Consider the following 21930-nt stretch of genomic DNA (forward strand, 5'->3'; position numbering starts at 1 on the left):
CGAGCCGGTGCAGGAGCTGCAGAGGTTAGTCTCGGGCTACTGAGAGCACGCAGGCTGTAGCTCGGCTTGGAGTTACTTCACTTCTTCTTTATAAGCACAGCTCTGCCTGTTGTTTGCTTTGGGGAGGGGGGAGAAAGAGGAAGCCAGCCAAGGAATTTAAAAAAAGATGGTAAGGGATAGGAGCACCGCTCCGGCAGGAGCAGAGTTTCGGGGGTGTGGCACGGAAATGTGCTTTGAATCACAGCGTGGTGCCGCGGCCGCCGAGGGCTGAGCGGGTTTTGCGAAGATTGACTTCACTTCAGGCTGGGTCTGCCCCTGGGTGACGTCACGGGCTGGAGCAGCGGCACTCGAAGGCTGGATGAGTGACAGCCCAGCCTACTTTTTAATAGCTTTGTCATGTGACGGGGAACAGTAGTAAGACAGGTGCCTTCGGTTCACTCTCAGAGAGGGTCTCGTTGCCTGCATGAGTGTCTGCTGCCTGCCTGCCTGCCTCTGGACTGTAGTTTGCCAGCTTTCCGGCCGACGCTCCGCAGCTGGATGGCGTGGGACATGTGCAACCAGGACTCTGTATGGAGTGATCTGGAGGTGAGGGGTGCGGGCATGGGCGGTGCGTGGGCGCAGGCGGCCGGCAGGGACGGTGGGCTTGCTGGGGAAGCGGCACGGTGGCCGAGGTGGCTTACTTTGCAAACAAGTCCTAATCTTATCTTAACTCCAGTAAGTTTGCTATTTTAAGGTTACTCTGCGATGCCTTGAGCAAATCAAAGCTGAGCTCCTGTCATCAGTATCTCCTGCAGTTGGAAACTATTTTCATGTGCCTCTGGCTCGCTTTCCTGTCATATGCAATATTTATGCTCTAAGATATTGATATGAATCGGTGTCTGAAGTCTTTCCAGTGGCATTCAGTGGCCTGGTTGGAAAAATGCCATGTTTACTTAGAATAAGATTAACATTTTTTTTTTTAAAAAAAAGAACAAAACCAAGCCAAAGATAAGTTAAAATTAACCAACGGCTTTGTATTTTAATTGCTTGCTTCACTGTGCTCTGTGAAAGGTCTTTTCCATGTTTATCAGCTGCAGAATTGAAACATGCACACAAGAATGAATACCCTGTTGTCTGTCTTTAGATGCTTTTAAAAGAGATTTCTGGAAGGAGACGTTTCTCTGCTTCTTGTGGTACTGGAATAATGTCCCGTAGAGCAGGGTTTGCAGTCGATCCGAGTAGTCCAACAAATGGTTAAATCCACTGTACAACAGAGACAACAGGATGAACCATGAGAATAGAGTTTATGCAGGACTGTGTGAACTGCTGCTGCTGCTGCCGCTGCTGCCGCTGCTGCTGCTTGTGTAAAAATAGACGGCAATACATCAAATCCACAGCTTCTGCTGGCTGCAATTCATAAAGGGGGAAAAAAAAAGCAAGCAGCTCCCTGGTAATCTCTGGAGTATAAAGTGAGGTTTGAGAATTTCTGCATGTTTGCATTTGGCAAAATGGAGTGTTATGTGAAAGTTCGGGCAACTTGTGAAGCAAGGCAAACTTTCTTTGGACCCCATGGAGAGGAATCCCAAATACAGACCTGCTCAAAGGAACTAACCCTCTGGCTTCAAGCTTGGAATAAGTGCTTAAAATGCTTCCCTCGGGCAACAGGGGAGGGAAAAACAGGTTACAGGCAATGCTTTTTAAATAAGATGTTCATGCCATAGAGAGCTACTCATCTAAAGTAAAAATGTTACTGTGTACTCCAGTGTATTTCTCCTATCTGGTGGAGCACGCGTGCGGATCCTCAAGTCTTCTTGTCCTGTTTTAAATATTTGCAGCTTGACATTGTATCCACTGATTTCTGTTTGCATATTGTAATTGCTCTTATCTTGTTTTGATTTCTTGGTAAAGTGGAATAGATATGGATAATTCATATGTCCTGTAGCTATTACGAGTCAAGGCTGTAAGTGGATGACTTTCTGGCTCCAAAGTCCTAATTGTTTCTGAGTAGCTGGAGTATCCTGTGGGTTGTTGTCTGGCTTGTAGCATGGGTCTCAGCTGCCGTAGCTTCATTTTTCTATCATATATTATTCCTGATGCTGCTAGGAGCTGATTGAGGAACCAGCTTATATGGAAATACTAAAGATTTATTTTAATCACTAGAGTTCCTGCAGTAATTTCAAGCTAGTAACAGAATAGATAATTTATGTCAATAGCTTTTTCACAGTGCAAGGGAAAAAAAAAGAGATTAAAAAAAGGTTTGATCTTAATATTAATTGTATGGTGGAGGGATTAACTGTGGGTAGGATTTTACCAACATGCTCCTGCATTGCACTTCCTGTAGCACTACAGTTAACGTCTACGTGCTGCTTTAGCTCCGGGGATCACCTTTACTGATCTAAAATATCGCAGGCGGCAGGTACTAGAGGCAGCTTTCATTTTTTGAATCATTAATGTTTGCTGTCAACATAAAATGTATTATATTCTCACTCACATAATGACAGGACAGCGTGTTGCTTAATAAAGGCCTGCATCACTGTAGCTGATCAGCATCCCCAGTGCTTCACAGCTTAGTGAAGGTGATGTACAGTAAGGCTGTGAAGATTGATAGACAGAATCCACATGCCACACAGTCTGTCAAGTCTCTCTTTCTTTCCTGGGTTCATCCCCTTGGCTGTTTGAAAAACTTGTTAAAAATAAAACGCAGATTATTTTTTCATTAATATAATTAATATGGCACAGGTCCAGGTTTTTTTTTTAAATACCTTCAAAGGAACAAAAATGTCCAAAAGGTTAATGGAGAATTATACTTAATTATAATGATTCATTATCGTCAGTGCAGTTAAGCTAATTTATTGTTTGCACCTGAACTAAGAGAAAAAAAAAAAAAAGTCTGGAGTGAAGTAACACACAGTAATTAGTCTTTTGTATTTAGTGACTGCTTTATCCTCCTAAATGTTACTATAGAATTAAGGCTATAGTTATGGAATAACTATCATATCAAGTAACGGTGGGAAGACAGTAAAACCTACGCTAGCAATGCAGGTGCACCTGTTACAGATGTATAGGCAAACAGTAAATATCAGCGTGTCAGATGAGGACAGTTTTAGGACTTGGAGTGTTAGATCTGGCATCATCCAAAGGCCAAATATAAATTAATAACAGGAACACTTGCTACTAATGTGTCTCAGATTAGAAGCATAATGCCATATTCAGAAACATTGATTTTATTATCGTGTCAACATTGGCAAGAGCATATATACTTCATTTCGGCAATTAATTTTTTTAAGTGACACTGCAGTCACTATAGGCAAATGAAAGCTTCGATGAGCAGCATTATATTTTTTTTAATACTATATTGCTTCAAAAGCCCACTGTGGGAACTTAATGCAGATTACCAAGAGTAAACACATTTAAGTAGGTGGTTCACAGAGTGAAGGTGTTTTTACAAACGACAGCAGTAACAGACCAACAGGATACTTTAGAAGTCTACAGTATCAGTTATAAGCTACTGACGTCCACAACACAAGCCTGAGAGTGATGCTGAGAATCTACCTTTTCAGTCAAAAACTAGATTATCCTTTAATGAGATCAGAGATTTCGGCCAAGCATCAAAAAAGGTCATCTCTGCATTATAACACTGCTGCCAAGGTTGTGTCTCGCACTAAAGAAGAGGAAACTCTCTAATTTTTTTCTTCCTTTTTCTTTTTTTGTCTTCACCCCTATGACCAAAATAATGATAAACAACTGTGAGCAGTGAAAATTACTTGAGTGAGGTTTTGATGTCTTAAAGTTTCCTAGCCCCTTAAACAATAGGAAGAAAAGGAACTGCTATTTGGGAGCCTCATTTTGCAGCCTCTCAGCTCCCTTGCCCCTTGGCCTATTCTGTGATTATCTCATAGTGTCCTGGTAGATGTAGAAGTTGTCTGGTAAATTATAGCTCACACCAGCTGCACCGAGTCTTTGTGCCAACAGACAAAATCTTTGCTCACGGCTGCGCTGCTGCATCCAGCCCGCACACTGCAGACACGCTGAGCTTCCCAGGGACAAAAACCTCAATGAAATGCACCTTCAGCAGCTCTGGCTTGCATTGTTGTAAAAGGCGGTCCTTGTGAGAGTGGCGTAACCAGTATTGAGCGGTTCACATCCGTGGACACTCTGTTAGTGCCCTACAGACATCTGTCTTCAGAAAGTGGCATTTTCTACATTGACTACTGTCCAAATAGAAGTTGGGAAATCCTTCAAAACACCCAATCAACTGACGGGAGTGGAGGAAGACCTGCTGTTGGCTGTCCTTAGCCCAGTGCTAGAAATACTCAGACTGGAAGCCCTTAGACACAGTTGACTTTAAATGGCATTTAACCATTAAGCGCCTGGTGCCTTTTCAGCTTTATCTGTGATTTGCAGTATACCCATATTAACATAGATTGATATTCAGGGATGAGTTAACAAGAGAACGTGGTACAGTGCAGGAGAACTTGCTTAATCAAGGAGCACTGGCACATGGGACTACACTATTTGCTAAGCCATTACTATGTGTTTTCCATAATTAGGAAATAGTTTGCGTGGATGCTGAACATTTCAATTGTCATTCTGAAGTGGACCCATGTTACTAATTTTTTCTTGCTTAGTAAGTCAGTCAGTACCCTATCTAGCTTCATGCTAGCATATACAAGGACACTTATTCTAGGTTTATTTGTATTTATCGTGACTCTTTTACTATGTTGTGGAGGCCAAACCACTTTGCACTGCTGAAAAGGGTCCGTGCAGAATAGACTTGTTTACTACCTCAATCAGAATGTTTCAGAGACCCTCTACATTAGAGTTACTGAATCAGAGGCTGCCAGAGGGGGGAAACCCATTTGGTTCCCTCGCTGCAGCCGCTATCTGGAGATGCTTAGGAAACTGACTGGGACAAGATACAGGTTTATACCAAGAAGGTCAAAGTCTTTGTGAACTAGCTGTGTCAGTCACCCAAAGCTGAATGTAGGGATATTTCAGAACACGTCTTCAGTTACCAGGACGTTGATGTGTAACTACGTAGCTATGGTCTGTCCATCATTGAGTGCACTGGGGAAAGAGCACAGTAGCATCACTGACCCATGCTTTTTTATGCTTATATGGTAGCCACCATCATGACTGACCTCGGAGGATTACAGTGAGGATCTGTAGAAGTGAAAGTGTGACTATCTCCAGCTTGAGCTTGCCTCCAGGGCTGAAGGCTGTAACAGGCTGTGCCTCTTTAACCTGAATGCATCAGGAAATGCATGACAGACCTTGCCCAGAGGTATTCACCTGTAACTTCTACCTGCACTGGTTCTCTCTGAAGCAGGAGAATAAGGCCATGCTTTGGACTTTGCTGTTGGATTTAATAAAGCTTTGAACGTGATTGTTATCAAAGAGTATAGGGAGAAGGAAAGTCATTGCCCCTGGACAAAGATGTGATAGAGAAAGCAGCTTATACTGTTCTGTTTCCCCTTCCCCTTTGCATAACTGTATAGAGCTAACAGTTTTCTAATACTTTCTAATAAGTGTTGTGATTTTTTTTTTAGAAAATGAACTCAATTTTAGTGACCCTGTGCCATAGCTTAATCAAGGCTTAATTCTTATCACACAATATTGAAGTTAATAGATTCCTGGTAATTAATGAAACTACTGTGTTGCTGTTTCCTGCAGTGTGCTGCTCTGGTTGGTGAAGACCAGCCTCTTTGCCCAGATCTCCCAGAACTTGATCTCTCTGAACTAGATGTGAATGACCTGGATGCAGACAGCTTTCTAGGGGGACTCAAGTGGTACAGCGACCAGTCAGAGATCATCTCCAATCAGTACAGCAATGAACCTGCCAATATATTTGAGGTAAGGCAAAGTGATGCAAATGCCCATTGCAAAGTCCTTGCTTGCTTTTTTCCTTTTTTTTTTTTTTTTTTAGCCTGATGGACAACAGTTTTGCTGTTTTTCCCCCATTAAGAGACAAAAAATGTGGTGGTGTGTGTTACGGGTTCTGACTGGTGCCCTTAATCCTCATGATCAAAACCAGGCCTGCAATCTGGAGAGAATGGGGAAAAAAGCCATGAAAAGAGTTAGATGGAACTTTTGATTTTTGGAAGGAAATGGCTAAGGAGTGCCTGTAGTGCTCTGCCCTGTGGTGTCACAGCAAGGAGTTGCACAGTTGTCAGATACAAGAAAAACAAAAGTCAAAAGATATTTGTTGTCTTCCACTTGCATTCCCTGGCAAGCAGCTAGCTGACGAGTAGCTGGAGCATTTCTAGTAAAGGTTTTTACCACTCAGAGCCTCACTGTGCAAGACACTTGCACACAAATTGAGAGGTCCTTGTCATTGATGTACAGGGAAGAAAAGAGGTGGATGTGGCAGAGAAGGCAGTGAGGGCTGTCAGTAGCTCAGAAAACAGAACATTGTTTGGGATGTTTCATAGATCTCCTGGTTGAAAGCGGTCTTAAAGTAAAATTTGAAGGATGATAGAAGAGATTTAAATGTTTTCTTTACAATTCTGTCTTGAGGATCAGGGTGTACCAGAGGACAGTTATTGTCTCTTTATTGCTGTCTCCAGTCTTCCTTCCTTTGTTGTGTGAAGCCTTCATGATTCTCTGCCTCATGGTTATGGGGCAGCTGTGCACTTCCTGAACCCTAACCTCCTTCCCTCGGTGGCAGGAGATGCCATAGATCGTCCACTGACTCGGAAATTGGACAATAAATTGATTAGCTGGCAGGAAGACCTTGTGCAAGAGCAAGCCACGGGTGCTGCTTCTCACAAGGCAGGTAATGCAGCTCCAGGAAGTATGACTGGCACACTGGCTCGGGGAAGCCCCAAATTATCACAGAAGTGTTTAAAGGCTGGAAAAGATTAACTGAAATAGTGTAGTAAAACTCTTGCCTAGGATGTCCTGAATGAAATTCTTCTTTTCTGTATACAACTGTAAACTCACAGTGATCTCTACGATGCAGATGAAGTTACTCTGTTTAACTTACAGCAGAAACCAGTCATCTCTGTTCAGTTTCTGTCATTTACACCCAAGTAACTTGGAATTAATTTTACTCAAATCAAATTGAAATTAGCCATACAAAGCCCTATGCTTACTCTCTATTTTTTTTTTTTGTTCATTAGTTGTATAATGTTCCATGCCTTGTTTTACAAAGTTTCCAAACCCTGTCTTGTTCTTGAATTGCAGTTGTACTGCCTCCGGCAGGGTACAACGTCTTGGTATGCAGGTTTGGATGGTCAGTAGCAAGGGGGCAGGGGACACATTTGCAGCAAGCATGGGAGAGAGTGCCTTTCCCTTTTTTATAACCAAAGAGACTTTTTTTTTCCTCGTTCATGAAAAGCCAAACACAGAGACATTTTCCTTTTGGAGAGACCATTTGAAGATGCAGACTTTTTAAGTTGCTCTTAAGGAATATAATTAAGTACTTACCAACTCTAAGGGCAGAAATAGTTCCAGTAAAACAAGTGGAACTTGTCCACAGGCTCATTGCTTATCCTGACTGCACTGGTATCCACAGCTGCCGAGTACATAATTGTCTCAGATAGGTAACAACAGTTCCCCTACGTGCCTTGTATAGGATTTGTCACTTCCTATGTGAGAATTCCTATTTCTTGTTCTGAAAATCAAAGCATGTTGCAAACAGCAAGATAAACAGATAGGCTTGTACTTAACCTCACTGGGAGATGGTGACATGTAACCTCTCACGGGCACATTGGTGTGCATCTGAGGATGAGCAGCCCCAGAGTGGTATGCAGATGAGTGAATGCATCTAGGCAGTGACTGATTGGTCAGAAATAGTAGTTTGGAAATGAAGTATGCTGCTGTTTCCCTAATGGGCAGATTCAGTTGTCCTCTTTGTCAATGCCTGGATTTGCTTGCAATCATCGGCTTCAGTTGCAGGCTGCATTGCTGTCTCTGACAGCACAGCTTGGCCCATACTGACCTGTAGGGACAAATTGTGCTCTAATAGCATTTTTCAATGCTGCAGTGCAAAATGAGACTATTTTTGGCTTCATAGCATGTTATGTTTACATTTCTTGGTTACTTGGCTTAGGAAGATGGAAATGAAAGAGTTATTTTTTCCTCCCATACATTAACCCTGTCCCTATTCTCCATCGTGCAGCTGGATACCTTGCACTATTTCTCGCCTCTGCTGCTCTGTAATGTGACGACTGGGGGTGCTCAAGAACAGAAGAAGATGTCTTCTTCCTCCAGAGACTCTCTCACATACTCTGCAGGGAACTATTTATTTTAACTGGGAGAATGGAAGTTTTGTGCAATTTCTCATTTGTTAATCTCTAGATTGTTCCATATTGATTTGCATTGGCTTTTCTTTTTAAAGAAAATAACTTTTTTCTTCTTTTTTTCCCCCTCTCTTTTCTTCTCTCATATCATCATGGGAGTACTATGTTTTATCTAACAAGCTTCCAGATGAGGCCTCATACAAAAATAGAGAGACAGTATGTTTGGGGTGGAAGAGCAAGAACCAGAATGGCAAACAAATGTTGGGAAGTACAAGAACAGTGTTAATTGCACAAACTGTACAGTGTTAATTGCCAAACCTAACCTTGAATGAAGTACACTCTCGCTTGAAGTATTAATGCAGTACTGTGGTATTCATTGTGTCTAGGTGAGGGCCAGCATTCAAAAGCCCTTTAACAAAGTTCCTGGATGTCTCTAGCACACTTTTTTAAAATAAAGGTTTTTATTTCAGAAAGTGAATTTTCAGGCTTTCTGCAACTCGTGTTCCTGCAAGCTTGCATGAGCTGAGCACCCACAAGCTTAGACATTCCTAGTGGTACTGGGAGTCTCACAGATTAGAAATGATTAATAGTTATGGTAGCAACCAGGAACCAAATGAGATAAAGGTCCAGTTAGTCTAGGTAGTATGTAACTGTTGAGAATGCACTCGTCTGCCTAGGTGTGATGAGGTACTGGCCTTCACCCTAGTATTAAAACATACCAGTATTTCGTAGATGTGCCTAATTCATCACTCACGTGCCAATGTAACCGACACCAGTCCTGAGTCAAGACTTTACCATCTGTCCCAGCACAGAGGCTCTTCTTATCGATGAGTGTACATTTTCATACAGTTAATTAGTTGATTTCTTTCTATTCACAGTTTCATCACTTCTGGTTTTCACCTAATTTTCTTTGCCCGCTGTTCTGACTGCTGGAAAGATAAAATGAAGAAGTTCTTGACTCTCAGGGCCTGATCTACTGGCACAGGTTCATGCAAGCAAATAGTTAACAAGTCACCCAAGACCAGTTATTTAGACAGTTCACTGCATCACTCACTTTCAGGATTTGCTTTTGTGAAGAGCTAGACTTAAAAGAATTGTATTTGTAAAACATTAGTTTAACCACTTTTAGAAAATCAAAATGATTAATTTTTCATTCTTGAAGCCAGTGCTATGTGAAAACATGAACAACCATACAACTTAATGTGGCACACGTGAGAAGGCTTTTTGTTCACAAAAACTGTTGTCCCCTGAGGCTTCCTCAAATATACTGTACCCCATCATGTAAGGTTAGTCATATTTAATGTTATTTATGATGCATTCCTAGCCTTATGGAGACAGTATCTATGGTGGATATATCTCTGTACGTATTGTTTATAAGCAACTGAACTATGATGCTAAGAGAAAATGCAGCCCATAGGTAGGCAATAACCCATTTTAAAGTATAATGACCTTGTAGAATCATAAAGATTCCTAAGTGTAGTATTCCTGTACTTGGCAAAACACTTTTTCAGCCTTTAAAAAGACTTCAGAATACCCATATTGCTTGCCCTTCTGCGAATTTCACTTATTTACATAGTTCTGTATTCCAGAGAGATGCTCACCATATTTGATGATTTTACTTTTATTTGTGTTCTATAGGTGTAGCCCAGGTTACTTTTCAAGATCGTACTACGTGCTGTGTATTTGGAAACCTAAATAGGCTAATACGTTTTGTTGTAGACTGCCAAAAACTGCTGTATTACAAGCAGTGAGAAGGTGGGGAGAGAAAGAGATGCACAATGAAATGCATACTGTCTTGCCCCTGCTAGAGGGGAAATTCATGGAAGTAAATGATTTCTTATTTATTTGGAATGATTTGCATCAGGAAGATGATGAGAGTAGAGGGGAGCCTTAAACATCACCAGGGTATAATTTGCATCGGTTCAAATTATAAACTCCCTCATGTCCTGTGGTGCTGCCAGTCTCTTTCACTATTTTAGGTTATTCATTCAAAGTTTGCAGCCAGATTGATTAATGAATTACCAGATCTTGCGTAAAATGACTTGGCCTGACTTTTAAACAACCACCAATGTTTTCTTTGCCAGTCTTGTGACTGGTGTTAATGGGTTTCCAGAGAGCTGAACCTATGTAGAATTTTTGTACTGGCCTCCCTTAGCATTTTTTTCCACTTTTTAATTTTCTCCAAAACTAGTAGCCCGGGGCAGGTAGTTCAAGGAGATATAATCTCAGGGAAAAAAAGACATAGTAGTCAAATCCTTGATGGCTGATGCCCTTCAGTGCCAAATCAGCATGATTTATCATAGCCATCTATTCAGCACAACAGAGGCTGGAGGTGAGCTGCATGGTGTACCCCGCACAATATGCATAACTAGAGCTCTGAACTTTGAAGGAAAGCCTCAGAGCTATTTGCAAAGTGCTGGTGCTTAGTGAATACTAAATTACATTTAGGAAATAGTCTACTGTTACCAGTTCTACTTCATTTTTATTCTTGACACAGACACCTAAATCAGAGAACAGTAACATTTCAGAGATTATGGTAGCAGTTTGGGTATGTTCCAACACTATAATAGGATCAGAATTTTAAGGCCTTTTTTATTATTACCAATAGTCACTTAGTTTCTACTGCAGCGTACTTTGTAGGGAATTACAGCTTTTACTAAAAAGATTAAAATGCTATTATGCAAATGATTGCAGTATGTTATTATGTTTACAAATTAACATCCATGGCTCAACACACAAATTAACTAACTATTCCATCTATATTATTAAGGATTTAATAAAGTAACTGTTGATAAAAATGAGGAGCTTGGAACAGTTAATAGGAACTGATTGTGATTTAACATAGAACTTAAACATTGTGTTTAATGTTCTAGATGGTATAATGGCAGAATAAAGCTTATCAAAGTGCTTAAAAGAACTGAGATTATGTGAACAGCATAGCAGCAAGTCTGAAACCTCAGAGAGCACAAACTAAATAGCTCTGGACAGTAACTTAGAGCGGGCAGCAGATCAGTAAATCTGAAGGTAGCACAGGACCATCTTGTATCAACACATAGTTTCCTGCTCTTATAAGCAGGGGTTTTAACATTCGGGTTCATACACGTTGAATGTTTTACATGATAAGCACACCTAGAGTACTTGGGAATTTAACTCTCTCTAAAATGCATCCTGTAGTGAAATGCTTGGATGGCAAATGGGATTTCACTGCAGAGGGTATCGCTGTATGGCAAAAAAGAGTAGATGGCTGAGTTCAGGCTGAGATGACTTTACAAACAGCACTGCAAATTGCTATTCCTAGCAGTTCATAAGAGATCATAAAAGCAAACAGATAAGAGCTACTGAGGTCCTAGAGAAATGAATGTACAGTATGTGGTTATGGGATAGATTTAGTAGGGAAACAGACAGCATTGTAGCTTTAATACAACAATAAACATAAAAGGCAAAAGATGCAGATTTGGGATAGGAAACTTTATAAGAATAACAAAAGGTAACAAGGTATCATAAAACAGGTTGTGAGACTAGGAGAAAGATCCTCAGTTCCAGGGGAGAAAGTGACAGGATTTTTATATTGCTAATGGAACCATGTCACATTTCTTGTGTGTTTGAATGCGTTACCTTTTCCAGTATCTCTGCCCTGACTAAGGTTTCTGCATCTACTAAATAAGAGACCAGCACAGTAACATTAAATCTGTGGGGATGATGTATGTAAACTATAATCTATGACTAGCTATGCTGACATTTAAAAAGGCTTGGGCAGTAAGTGAAATTTATTTTACTCGAACCAGCTGCTATGTAATTGGAAAGAGTTTATGCAAATACTCCGTATCTAGTGTTAGCAAGGTGTGCTGCTGCTCCTTTTTCTTTCCTGCTTGGACAAACTACAAACTGTCTAAACACATCTCTGTTTTCATTCAAGAATCTTGCATGTTGGTTGAAACCTTCAGGCACAAAATAAGTCCCAAATGAGCAAAACCCAATTGCTTTGAGAGCTTATTGTGTGATATATGAAGCCACCAAGTCCATTCCCCAGGTGCATGATCAAGAAAATGCAACTGATTCTCTTCACAGTCCCTTTAGGGGATATTTCACCTGGAGCAGCCACAGCTTGAGATACTCATCATGTCTGTGCTCTTCTGAGCACCTGTCCTCTTTACAAGAGGGAAGACTAACACTCACCAGAACAGTAGTAAGCTAATTAGGTCATTAGCCGAATGTCTTGGCCATGTTAAAACCAGCCATTGAGGACACTGTGTTACACTGTGTTCCCACTGGCTATGTATCTAAATACAAACTGGTGTCAGCTGCCATACAGACAAAAATGTAATAGCCTCCTTTCACAGAGGTCATCTTAAATCCACTTTGGTCACAGTCACACTCCACATCTGTTTTAGTGAGATGCAGCTTCTTAAGGTGGCATTTGGACTTCATAAGCACGCAAACAACCGAGCTATAAATTGCTACTGCTGGAGTTATTTTGAATAAGTGTATACTGTTTCATATTTATAATGGTGAGGCTTCATAATATTCACAGTGAATATATAACACAGATCAGTTCAACAAGCATGAAATTGTATGTTGTCAACTTGTCACATAAATAGAGCCATATTCTAGCTTACGATAATGTTGAACTAAATATTTTCTCCCTAGAACTGCAGAGAGGGTCACAAAAAAGTGGGACAGTGGCTTTGTCTTTTGTTAGAAGAACATTCCCAGAATCATTGCTAATGGAAAGTAAATATTTCTGATAAGATTCTTCTGGGTTTTTTTCTTCCCAGTTTGCAAAACAGCAGTAACAGAAAGTTTGCTTTTCTTAGACAAATGCTAATTCACTAAACTGTAGAATTTATTTCCGTTAATGGTTTCATTTCTAGTGTAACCTCTTTTATTTTTTCTTTTTGATTTTTTTTTTATTGTTGCTATTTTTTGCACTGTGGATCACTGCTAATTGCTACTAAATGTTCCATCTTAACCCTGGCATGCTCTTCCCCTGCTGCCCCATCCCACTTAACTCAGGCTCATGCCATTACAGAAGGATAAAATCATAGCAAGGTTTAATTTAGGAGTTTTTGTTTTTTCTTAGGGTGCTAACCTATTATGCATGTTTAGGTCAGGAGGAGGAAATTTCACAGAATAAATTTGTTGCAGGGAGAAAGAATCTTGTCAAACTACTTTTTTCCTCATGAACGGGACAAAAATAGAAGGAAGAGTATGTATGTGCATGCTTGTTTGTGAAAACTTGTAGCTCTTGTTACATTACAGTGGTTAATAATTGGATGCACCAGAAACTTTCAGCCTCTCTTGAGGAGTAACCCCCTGCCAACTTTTTGGCCTTTTTTTTTTTCTCCAATGCCTGTTTTTTATTTTGATAGTTTTGTGCATGTGCATACAGTACCGTAATGTCTGTGTTTGCAAGTGAGGACTGCAGCATTGGCATGGCTGGGGACATGACTATGTGTGCATGAATGCTCAGCCACAGAGGCTGGTTTCAGGTCTTGGTAGAAATCAGCCCCTTCACAGTGCGTTGCTTGTGGCTTTGGCTGAAATTTCCTTTCTGGCGCAACGGACCAATAGCCTTGCTTCGTAATGATTGAGAAATTAATTAGCACTTTGTGGTCGTGATGAGTCTGAAGGGCCATGATTGGAGTTTGCTTTTCACCACATGCAGTAATCACTGGGTTTTGTTTATGAAAGCACAAAACCAAAACCTATTGAGATTTGGTGTTGTCACGAAGCCTGAGCTGTGTGATGCACTGGAATAATACTTCCATTTCCTCACACGCATCTGTGCTTTTGTGCTTTACTGTGAGTAACACAATGGGGTGCTGGTCCATAATGGGTACTTCTAATCACTAAGACGATAATCAGAAGAACAGAGTATTTTCTGTGAGGAGCCATAGTGGCAGCCTTGGGCAAGTATTGTTGACTTGTTGATTTATACAGGTTTGAGTTGCCTGAACTGCTCACAGCTGTCTAGCTCATCATATGAAGTTCAGGAGGATCAGCCCTTCCAAACACATTGCTGGGTTAGAAGTGTCAAAGAGAGAACTTCTTAAACCTCTACTTGTCTGTCTGCTGCCACATCTGTTTCTTGAGGGCTCAGCAACATTAAATCTTTACAATGATTTGGAGGGACAGTCCATCAAGTGGTCTGATAGACTTCAAATCTCTCCTAAAGAAGATATCTTTGTATGAAAAATAGACAAATTGGGTGGAAAACTTGTTTCTCATCCAAGAGATTGCTTGAAGAGAGGTGGTGATAACAGTTATCAGGAGGATTGGTTTGGTCAGAGGGATATTCTGCTTCCCCATGAGCTGCAAGAAGAAACAATGTGAGTTTTTTCTTGGTATGGTAGTTTCTCCTGGAGGGAATTGAAAATTATTTCTAAAAGTACTCTTAAACCTTTGAGAAAAAAATGCCAAAACAATTGTTCTCCCAAGTTTCTGTTTAAGCAGTGACATAATGATTCATGAACTGCATGAGAGAGCGCAGGTAATAAAGGTTATAGAAGTGAGACCTCTCACTGGGATTTTGACTTTGGCAAGAGCACTGGGGCCTCGCACATTTCCGCAGAGCTGCAGGTATGAAAGCAAATGTAGCAGATATGTAAGTGCTTTTGCAGGTATGATGTGACTTTTAAAAATCTTGCAGATTTGGGATTTTTTTTTAAACATCTATCAGTTGATTATCGGCATGTAGCCATAGTATGCTTCAATCTGATCGGCCCTGTGGGTTGAGAGTGAATGAAGATGACCTTGGGTCTATTGTCTTCACTACAGGAGGGCTTGTTGGTGAGGAGCGGGCAGCCAGGTAGTGCAGGTGACTGGTTGTTCAAGGATGAAGAATGAACTGGAACCAGGGCAGGAGGTGACAGAATCACTGAACGGTTAACGTAGGAAGTGACCTCGGGAAATCTTGACACAACCCCACGTGTTCAGACAGGGCCACCTAGAGCAGGAACCTGAAGAATTATTTCTGTGTTCCTCTGCTGCTACTTCTCCCTGCTTAGAATGACACTTTATTAGAACTGCTAATGAATTCCTGATCCCGTTTGGAAAACCTTAAACTATAGGCTTAAGCAACTATGGAATCTCTGGGAGACATGTCTGTATACAGCAAGAAGCCCATCATGGCCAAATCTTAGTTTTCAGAGGAAGATGAGTGGCAGTCCAGAGTGTTCTCAGTCTGGCCTCAGTCTTCATGTCAAATTTCTAAATAAGGAAACCTACCTCTTGAGCTGGTCTTAGCTTCTGTAGGTCCTTAGGTTGTCCATTTTCACATGCTCGTTGTAGGACTAGTGAAATCTTTAAAGCTGTCAGATTAAAATTAACACATATGCAATTATTTTAATAAACAAAAATCTAAGTACATGCTTATTGACATCTGGTTGGATGTACCGTGTAAGACATTTGACCCTCTGGGCATGTACAAAGGAGCAATAGGCTTTTATTTCTACCTCTCTGGGGGAAATATACACATTTTAAAATTCTTTTACTGGTTTTGTGTTTACTTTCCTTTTTCTCTACCACCAGGACTGGTGTGAACTTTCTTGGCTGTGTTGACTGTCCTTATAAGCCCAACAAGCACTTTTCACACAAGTATGAAGGTACCAGGCAAAACATCACCAATTGTCACTTCAATTGTATCTGGAGAAAAGCCAGAAAAACTTGTGTGGTTTTTTTTTTTTTCCTAAAGCTTAAGAAAATATTGCACAGTCTGTAACACTACAGGAACATTCATCCATCCCTAGTGAATGTGTCAAACTGCTTCTGCTTGTATGTGATGGGGGTGTTGCCATCCCTTGTCATTTTCTTTGCTGTTGATCCCACTCTTGTATAGGAAGGGTCGGGTCAAATGCCTCTCTGGAGACCAGGTCTCCCATTTGCAGCAGGAAATCTCTCAGGCGGAGAGGGTAACGTTACAAAACAGAAGCTAACGTTACAAAACAGCTCTGCTGCCTCCGGCACAGTCTAGAGCATCACAGACCAATAACTCCTATCATGTCACTTTTGCAGTACCTTATTATCTATGTTTTTTTCTGTAAATCTGATCTGAAACTGTCATTATGGTTTCAGGTAGGTGAACACCATCTGGGTGAAATAACCATGTGCCAATGATGGGCTGGAGGGGGCTCTTGTTAGTTAATCATCCCTACCTTCCCTTTGATGAGTTAATTTGTCTATTGAGCCATGGAGGAGCCCCCAAGAGCTCCCAGGAGCCCCTTGTTAAAATTCTGCCGAAAAATGGGAAGATAGGGATGATTTCACTCTTTTTACTGGAGTCTGTGCAATCTATGATATTGCTAAATCATCCATAATGCATAACTTTCTATGCAATCTTTTTGTTACAGTTCTGGTGGCACATTACCTCTTTGTGCATTTACTTTTTAAACATTGTCACTGGATACCTAACGCTCCTGAAAATCTCATCCCATGAATTAAGCTTAATTGCAGTACTTCCAAGTAGACTTTTAGACGCTGACATGTCAAGTCCTTTGGCTAAAACTCCAGTAGTAGGGGGACAGTCTGTTTGTATGTACTAGTGGCCAGCCCGTCCTTGTTTTATGGTGTGCGCTTTGAGTCCTTGGAAAGAACAAAGGTACTGAAAGAATATAGCTGGTCCTTGGAGCTTGTGAGTGAAGATAAACTGAGATATTCTCCCTTTAGAAGCCTGAGAGCACTGCTGTCTAACCAGACTCCTCCTCTTCCCAGTTTGAGGTGGTTACAGCCTGCTGAGCTTGCCCAGCCCAGGGAATAAAGTTCTAACCTATGACATAGCTAGGAGACACTGGCTTGAACTTGCAGTTCTGTCAGTGTGATTTGGGACTACCAAATCTGGGGAGAAGCTGCCTTAAGTAGTACATCCCAACATGAAGGCTTGTTTACCTGCAGACCTAAGGAAAAGAATTAAACTCTAACACCCTCCTCACCTTCCCCTCCCCCCCCCAAAAAAAAAACCCAAAAAAACCAACCCCCAAAAAAAAGACTAGGAAGCTAAATACTGTCATTTGGAGGACGTTCTGCTCCCTTTTTAACTAGTCAGACAGGGCTTGTTAGCTCTGATACAGTGCTGTTACAGCCAGGTCAGGACCAGCTCTTGCAAGTAAGTATTCCTCTGCCTAGTGCTGATGGGTGTTGTGCATGGATTTATTAGCTTTTGCTCAATATTGGTGATTCTCCTAGGTTCTATTCTGAGATAGAGCAAACCTTTTCTGCAGGAACACAGGGGAGGTGATTGAGGGACACTGGACTAAAGCTGGAAGAGTCAATTTGGATTCTACCAGGCTATGAGCTCTGCGTAGAGGCGACCATAATGTACCAATCAGATTCTTGTGGAGTTAGTTGGCATCTCTGTATTGTGTTCTCAGAACTGGATTGGGAAAGATTATTTGTCTGCCTGTACAGACAGATGCAAATGGCATTCAAGAAGCTATGTTCTGCTGCAGCGAACAAGTAGCTTCCCCAGAGTACCAGGGAGCAGGAATCATCTCAAGTTCTCCCCACTGAGTCAGTTCAAGTACAGTATGGTCAGAACTAATAGGCCACAGAGGGCTAATTCTCCACTGGCCCATTAGCATCACTTTACACCCCATTCCTTGCACTTGTAGCTCTGTGAATGCAGTCTGAAGGCACTTGAACTACCTCTCCGTGTGCTCTGTCTGCATCCAAGAGGGCTTGTTTGGGACAGCCCTGTGCTGTGCAGAGGTGGTTGTTCTCCTTCTGAATCTCTCACAAGATTAGACTTCTGAAACTTTGATTTTAGACCCAAAGCTAAAGAAGGAAAAAGATCTATCCCTAAACTTCAAACTATAGTTATCTCCTAATCTGTGTTTTTTGGAAATTGTGTGTATGTGTTCTTAAAGATGTGTCTTAGGCCAGCAGACGTGTCAGAAACTTTTTAGAAAATGGCTTTTGTGAGTACTGAGCTTTTCTGTCAGTCCAGTTTGAAACCTCCAGGAATACTGCCTTCTTGAGCCCATTACTTCCACATTGAACCGTGTGTGTAGCAGGAACCTCAAACTGGACCCTTTCACTTGATCTCCCATTATTATCTCCTATGTGACCACTCCAACTTGCCCTCCATTGCTATAGTGTTAGCTATTTGCCACAGCTTCTGTCAGCATGATTTTTTCCCCAACCCAACTTCACAAAGATGAACAAAAATTCACTTGTGTCTCTTGTCCTTCCCTACACCTGCTTCTGGGAGTGCAATGACAGATACCAGTTTTGTTGTGTGCCAGTGTTACTGCTCTGTTTACAGCAGATTTAAGAGTTTACATTAGGCCACAGTGTTATCTTCCAGTTTTCCTAATTCTGTCTGCTGGCAATCCCAGCTATGTGGTTGGGGTGGTTGCCCCTGTCCTAAAGGAATTTGTGTCAATTTCTGCAGGGACAAATCCTCCCTGCACTAAACCGCTTTGCAGTATTTGCTCAAACTGAATTTTTGACAAAGATGTTCTGTCCACATCCACCAGAAGAGATTGCCTTTTTTTTTTTTCAGAGACATTTGGAGGTAGATGTGTTGGAAGCTGCCTGTACCTGGCTGATAACTGAGACTGAGCATCTATGTAGCACGATCCATGCCCTTTTCTAATTTGCTGTTGAATGACAAATGTGTCTTCACTGAGTCAGCAAAAGAAGAGATCCTACAGTAAAATTCATTGCCCTTCTATCTCTTTTAACAGAGTGACTAGGTTTTCCTAATTCCTCCCCAAAGTCAATCCAGAACTGTATTATATTCTCTTAGTCATTTGTGACCAAGACTCATCATATACTGTTATTTCTTTATCATCCCTGCCTAACCCTACTGCTATATTCCCAATTAAAATAATTTAAAAAATATTTGTGGAAATCAAAGTTGCAGGAGTTGGGAGATAATCCACATTGGTCCTTATCACTGTTGCCCCTTGAGAGTCAAACCTAAGAGTTAAGTCTATATGAACTCAAAAAGGAAAAGCAGATTTCATTGCAAACTTTTGCATTTCACATGGAACCCATGCACAAGTTAGCCAAGATTCTCTTGAGAGGCTTTAGAATTAAAAATTGGTCAGCTCTTGTATGGCTTCAGTTTTCTTTGCAAGTGTTCTGTTCAGTTCTAGAATGGTACTTATTTTAACTTTGAAACTGCTAACTGGTAAACCAAACCTTTCTCATGGAAGAGGCCTTGGCAAAATAACAGTGTGTGTGAGGAAGATGGCAGGGCAATAGTGTGACATAATAACATGCTTGTTTTCAATAGCAAAGGAGTCAAAATGCCCATAGACTTGGAATGAAAACCTACAAAACATTGATGACTGATATTTATAGGTTTGAATCCATCTGAACCGCTTTGTACAAAGAAAATGTGTCTCCCAGTGCCAAATTTGTACATGCCAAAATTTCAGATGTCTACCTCATACTTCTCGAATACTTCTGCCTTTGGATATATGCAGGTATCCCTTCTGGTCCTGGAAACTACTCAACTCACAAAGGATAAGGGCCACTACATCTTACATATTCCCTCTCTGGAATCGAATAATTGTTTGGCATCAGGATATAATTGTACCTATAGGTATTAGACAAGCTCATTAATTCAGACTAACTCTTGAGTATCTTCCCAAGCTGCATTCCATGATTTGGTTAGATTATATCTTATCTCCAACCTTCTTCCTTCAATAAACACACAATATCTAGCCTGTTTTCTCCCGTATTACACACAAGGAAAATTGTTGGGACTTAATGTGTTGCTGCTGTTAATGGCATGATTCCTCATCCTAATTCTGGTTCATTCTGCCTGATATCCCACAAATGCCTTTGACAAAGTATTTTATTCCTGATCCTGTGCCAAGGACACTTTCTTCTTCCATCACTGCTGTCTGACTTCCTGCAGACTTTGTAACGACCTTTGCAGGCTGTGGTAGATGACAGAGTCTTACATACGAATGTCCGCAAATGAGTGCCACATCTCAGGCTGTCACTTCAGCTCAGAAGGTCCCTAGCAGCACATCCCTGATCTTGAGCAATTACTGTAGCCAAAAAGTGAAGTCTCTTCACTAGCAAAGGAAAGAATGGAAAAAGTACACAGTATAAAGGGAGGCAGCAACACAACAGCCTTTTTTCTCTTTGTCTGGCAGGTGGTTGGACATTACGGACACCCCATGCACTGCCCTCCCATGGACGGGGCTCCTTAGGTCCCCAGTGCAATAATACTGCCATCACCGCAGCTCAGTGGGCATGAACAGGGGTTGGTTTTGTGAATATTTTCATTTCTAAGTGCCATCCAAATTCTAAAGTAAAATATTTTCCTACTTGTCTTATAGTAACTTGGGAATCTTTGAGATTAAACTGCTGAACCCTCAGTTTGTTTTCTCCTGCTTATCTTTCCTTGGGGCAAACCTGTCTGTTTGGCTATCTGTACAGGTAATGACTAACCCAGCCAGGATTGGATGTTTTCTGGTTTTCATCGTCCCAAAGTAAGTTATGCAATGAGAGGGCCCCACTCAAACAACTTGTTTTGTGTACCCTTTGTTTTCCCAAGGCACTTGCTGAGTTGCTGTTATGATATAGCCTCTTCCTCTTGTGTTTTGGGGGCTTGGTCCAGTTTTTTACATTAAATGGTCTCCATGCTCATTTTTAACTCAGTCATAACTGTGTCCCTTCCCGTTTGTCCAGATGTCTCTTTTACTGTAGTATGCTGATGTTCTCCTTAATATCTCCTACATCATACAGGTATCTTGTGGCTTTCTGGTATGGAGGTACATCTGACACACTGTCCTTTTTCTGTTGTGGCCGTTCACTACTTCTTTATGTTAACTTTCTCTTAAAACCTCCATTCTGGGATACCAATAATAAGTGGGCAAATATAACTTCTTTTGTGCAAAGAATGGACAAATCACCAAGTTCCATGAATGCACAAAATGAGCCTCCCCTTAGTTAAGTTGCTGTGACACCAGCACTCTTGACAACCATTTTTCAGTCCTAGTCTGTCAACTGGAAGCTCAGCTGCAAGTGCTTTGGGACGGTGACTGTGTGCACTGTTGGCATCGGTGAAACTTTGTCTCCTGCTTGAAAAGGAGAGGCTGGTGCCCTCAACCATGTCCATGGGTTCTCTCTGGCCTGCAAAATTTAATTAATCTCTGCACATCAGATCTTCTATGTGGTGGTTTAGACAGGTGTCCACCAAGTCTTAAAATCACTCCTCCTCCTCAACTGGATAGGAGAGGGAGAGAGAAATACAACAAATGGTTTGCGTGTTGAGATAAGGACAGAGAGATTGCTCAGCAATTAGCATCACAGGCAAAACAGACTCAACTCGGGGAGAAAAAGGTTTGATTTATTAGAGGAACTGTAAGAACAGGGAGATGAGAAATAAAACTGAATCTTAAAACACCTCCCCCCATCCTTCCCTCACTCTTCCCAGGACTCTCCTTCCCTCCCCACAGTGGCGTAGGGGATGGGGGCTGTGGTCAGTTCATTACAGATGGACTTTGCCACTGCTTCTTCTCAGGGGGAGGCCTCCTCACACTTCCCACTGCTACACTGTGGGGTCTCTCACGGACTTCTCCAACGTGGGTCCTTCCCATGGGCTGCAGCTCCTCACAAATTACTCCGGCATGGGGCCTCCCATGGGGGCAGCTCCTCACACCCTGCCTCAACGTGGGTCACCCACTGGGAGAACCAACTTCAGGTACCAACTGCTCCAGCCTGAGTCCCTCACAGGATCACAAGTCCT

General features: G+C 41.5%; 1 protein-coding gene across 1 annotated transcript in view; it reads left to right on the forward strand.

Moving 5' to 3' along the window:
* Positions 1-537: 537 nt before the first annotated feature.
* The window catches only part of PPARGC1A (PPARG coactivator 1 alpha), a 68883-nt gene continuing 47490 nt past the window's right edge, over positions 538-21930 (forward strand). Inside the window, exons 1-2 of the mRNA XM_061993132.1 lie at positions 538-585; positions 5653-5832. Of these exons, the coding sequence (XP_061849116.1) occupies positions 538-585; positions 5653-5832 (228 nt within the window). The remainder of the gene's footprint in view (positions 586-5652; positions 5833-21930) is intronic.

This window comes from Colius striatus, chromosome 3, assembly GCF_028858725.1.
Source record: "Colius striatus isolate bColStr4 chromosome 3, bColStr4.1.hap1, whole genome shotgun sequence".
Taxonomy (NCBI): Eukaryota; Metazoa; Chordata; class Aves; order Coliiformes; family Coliidae; genus Colius; species Colius striatus.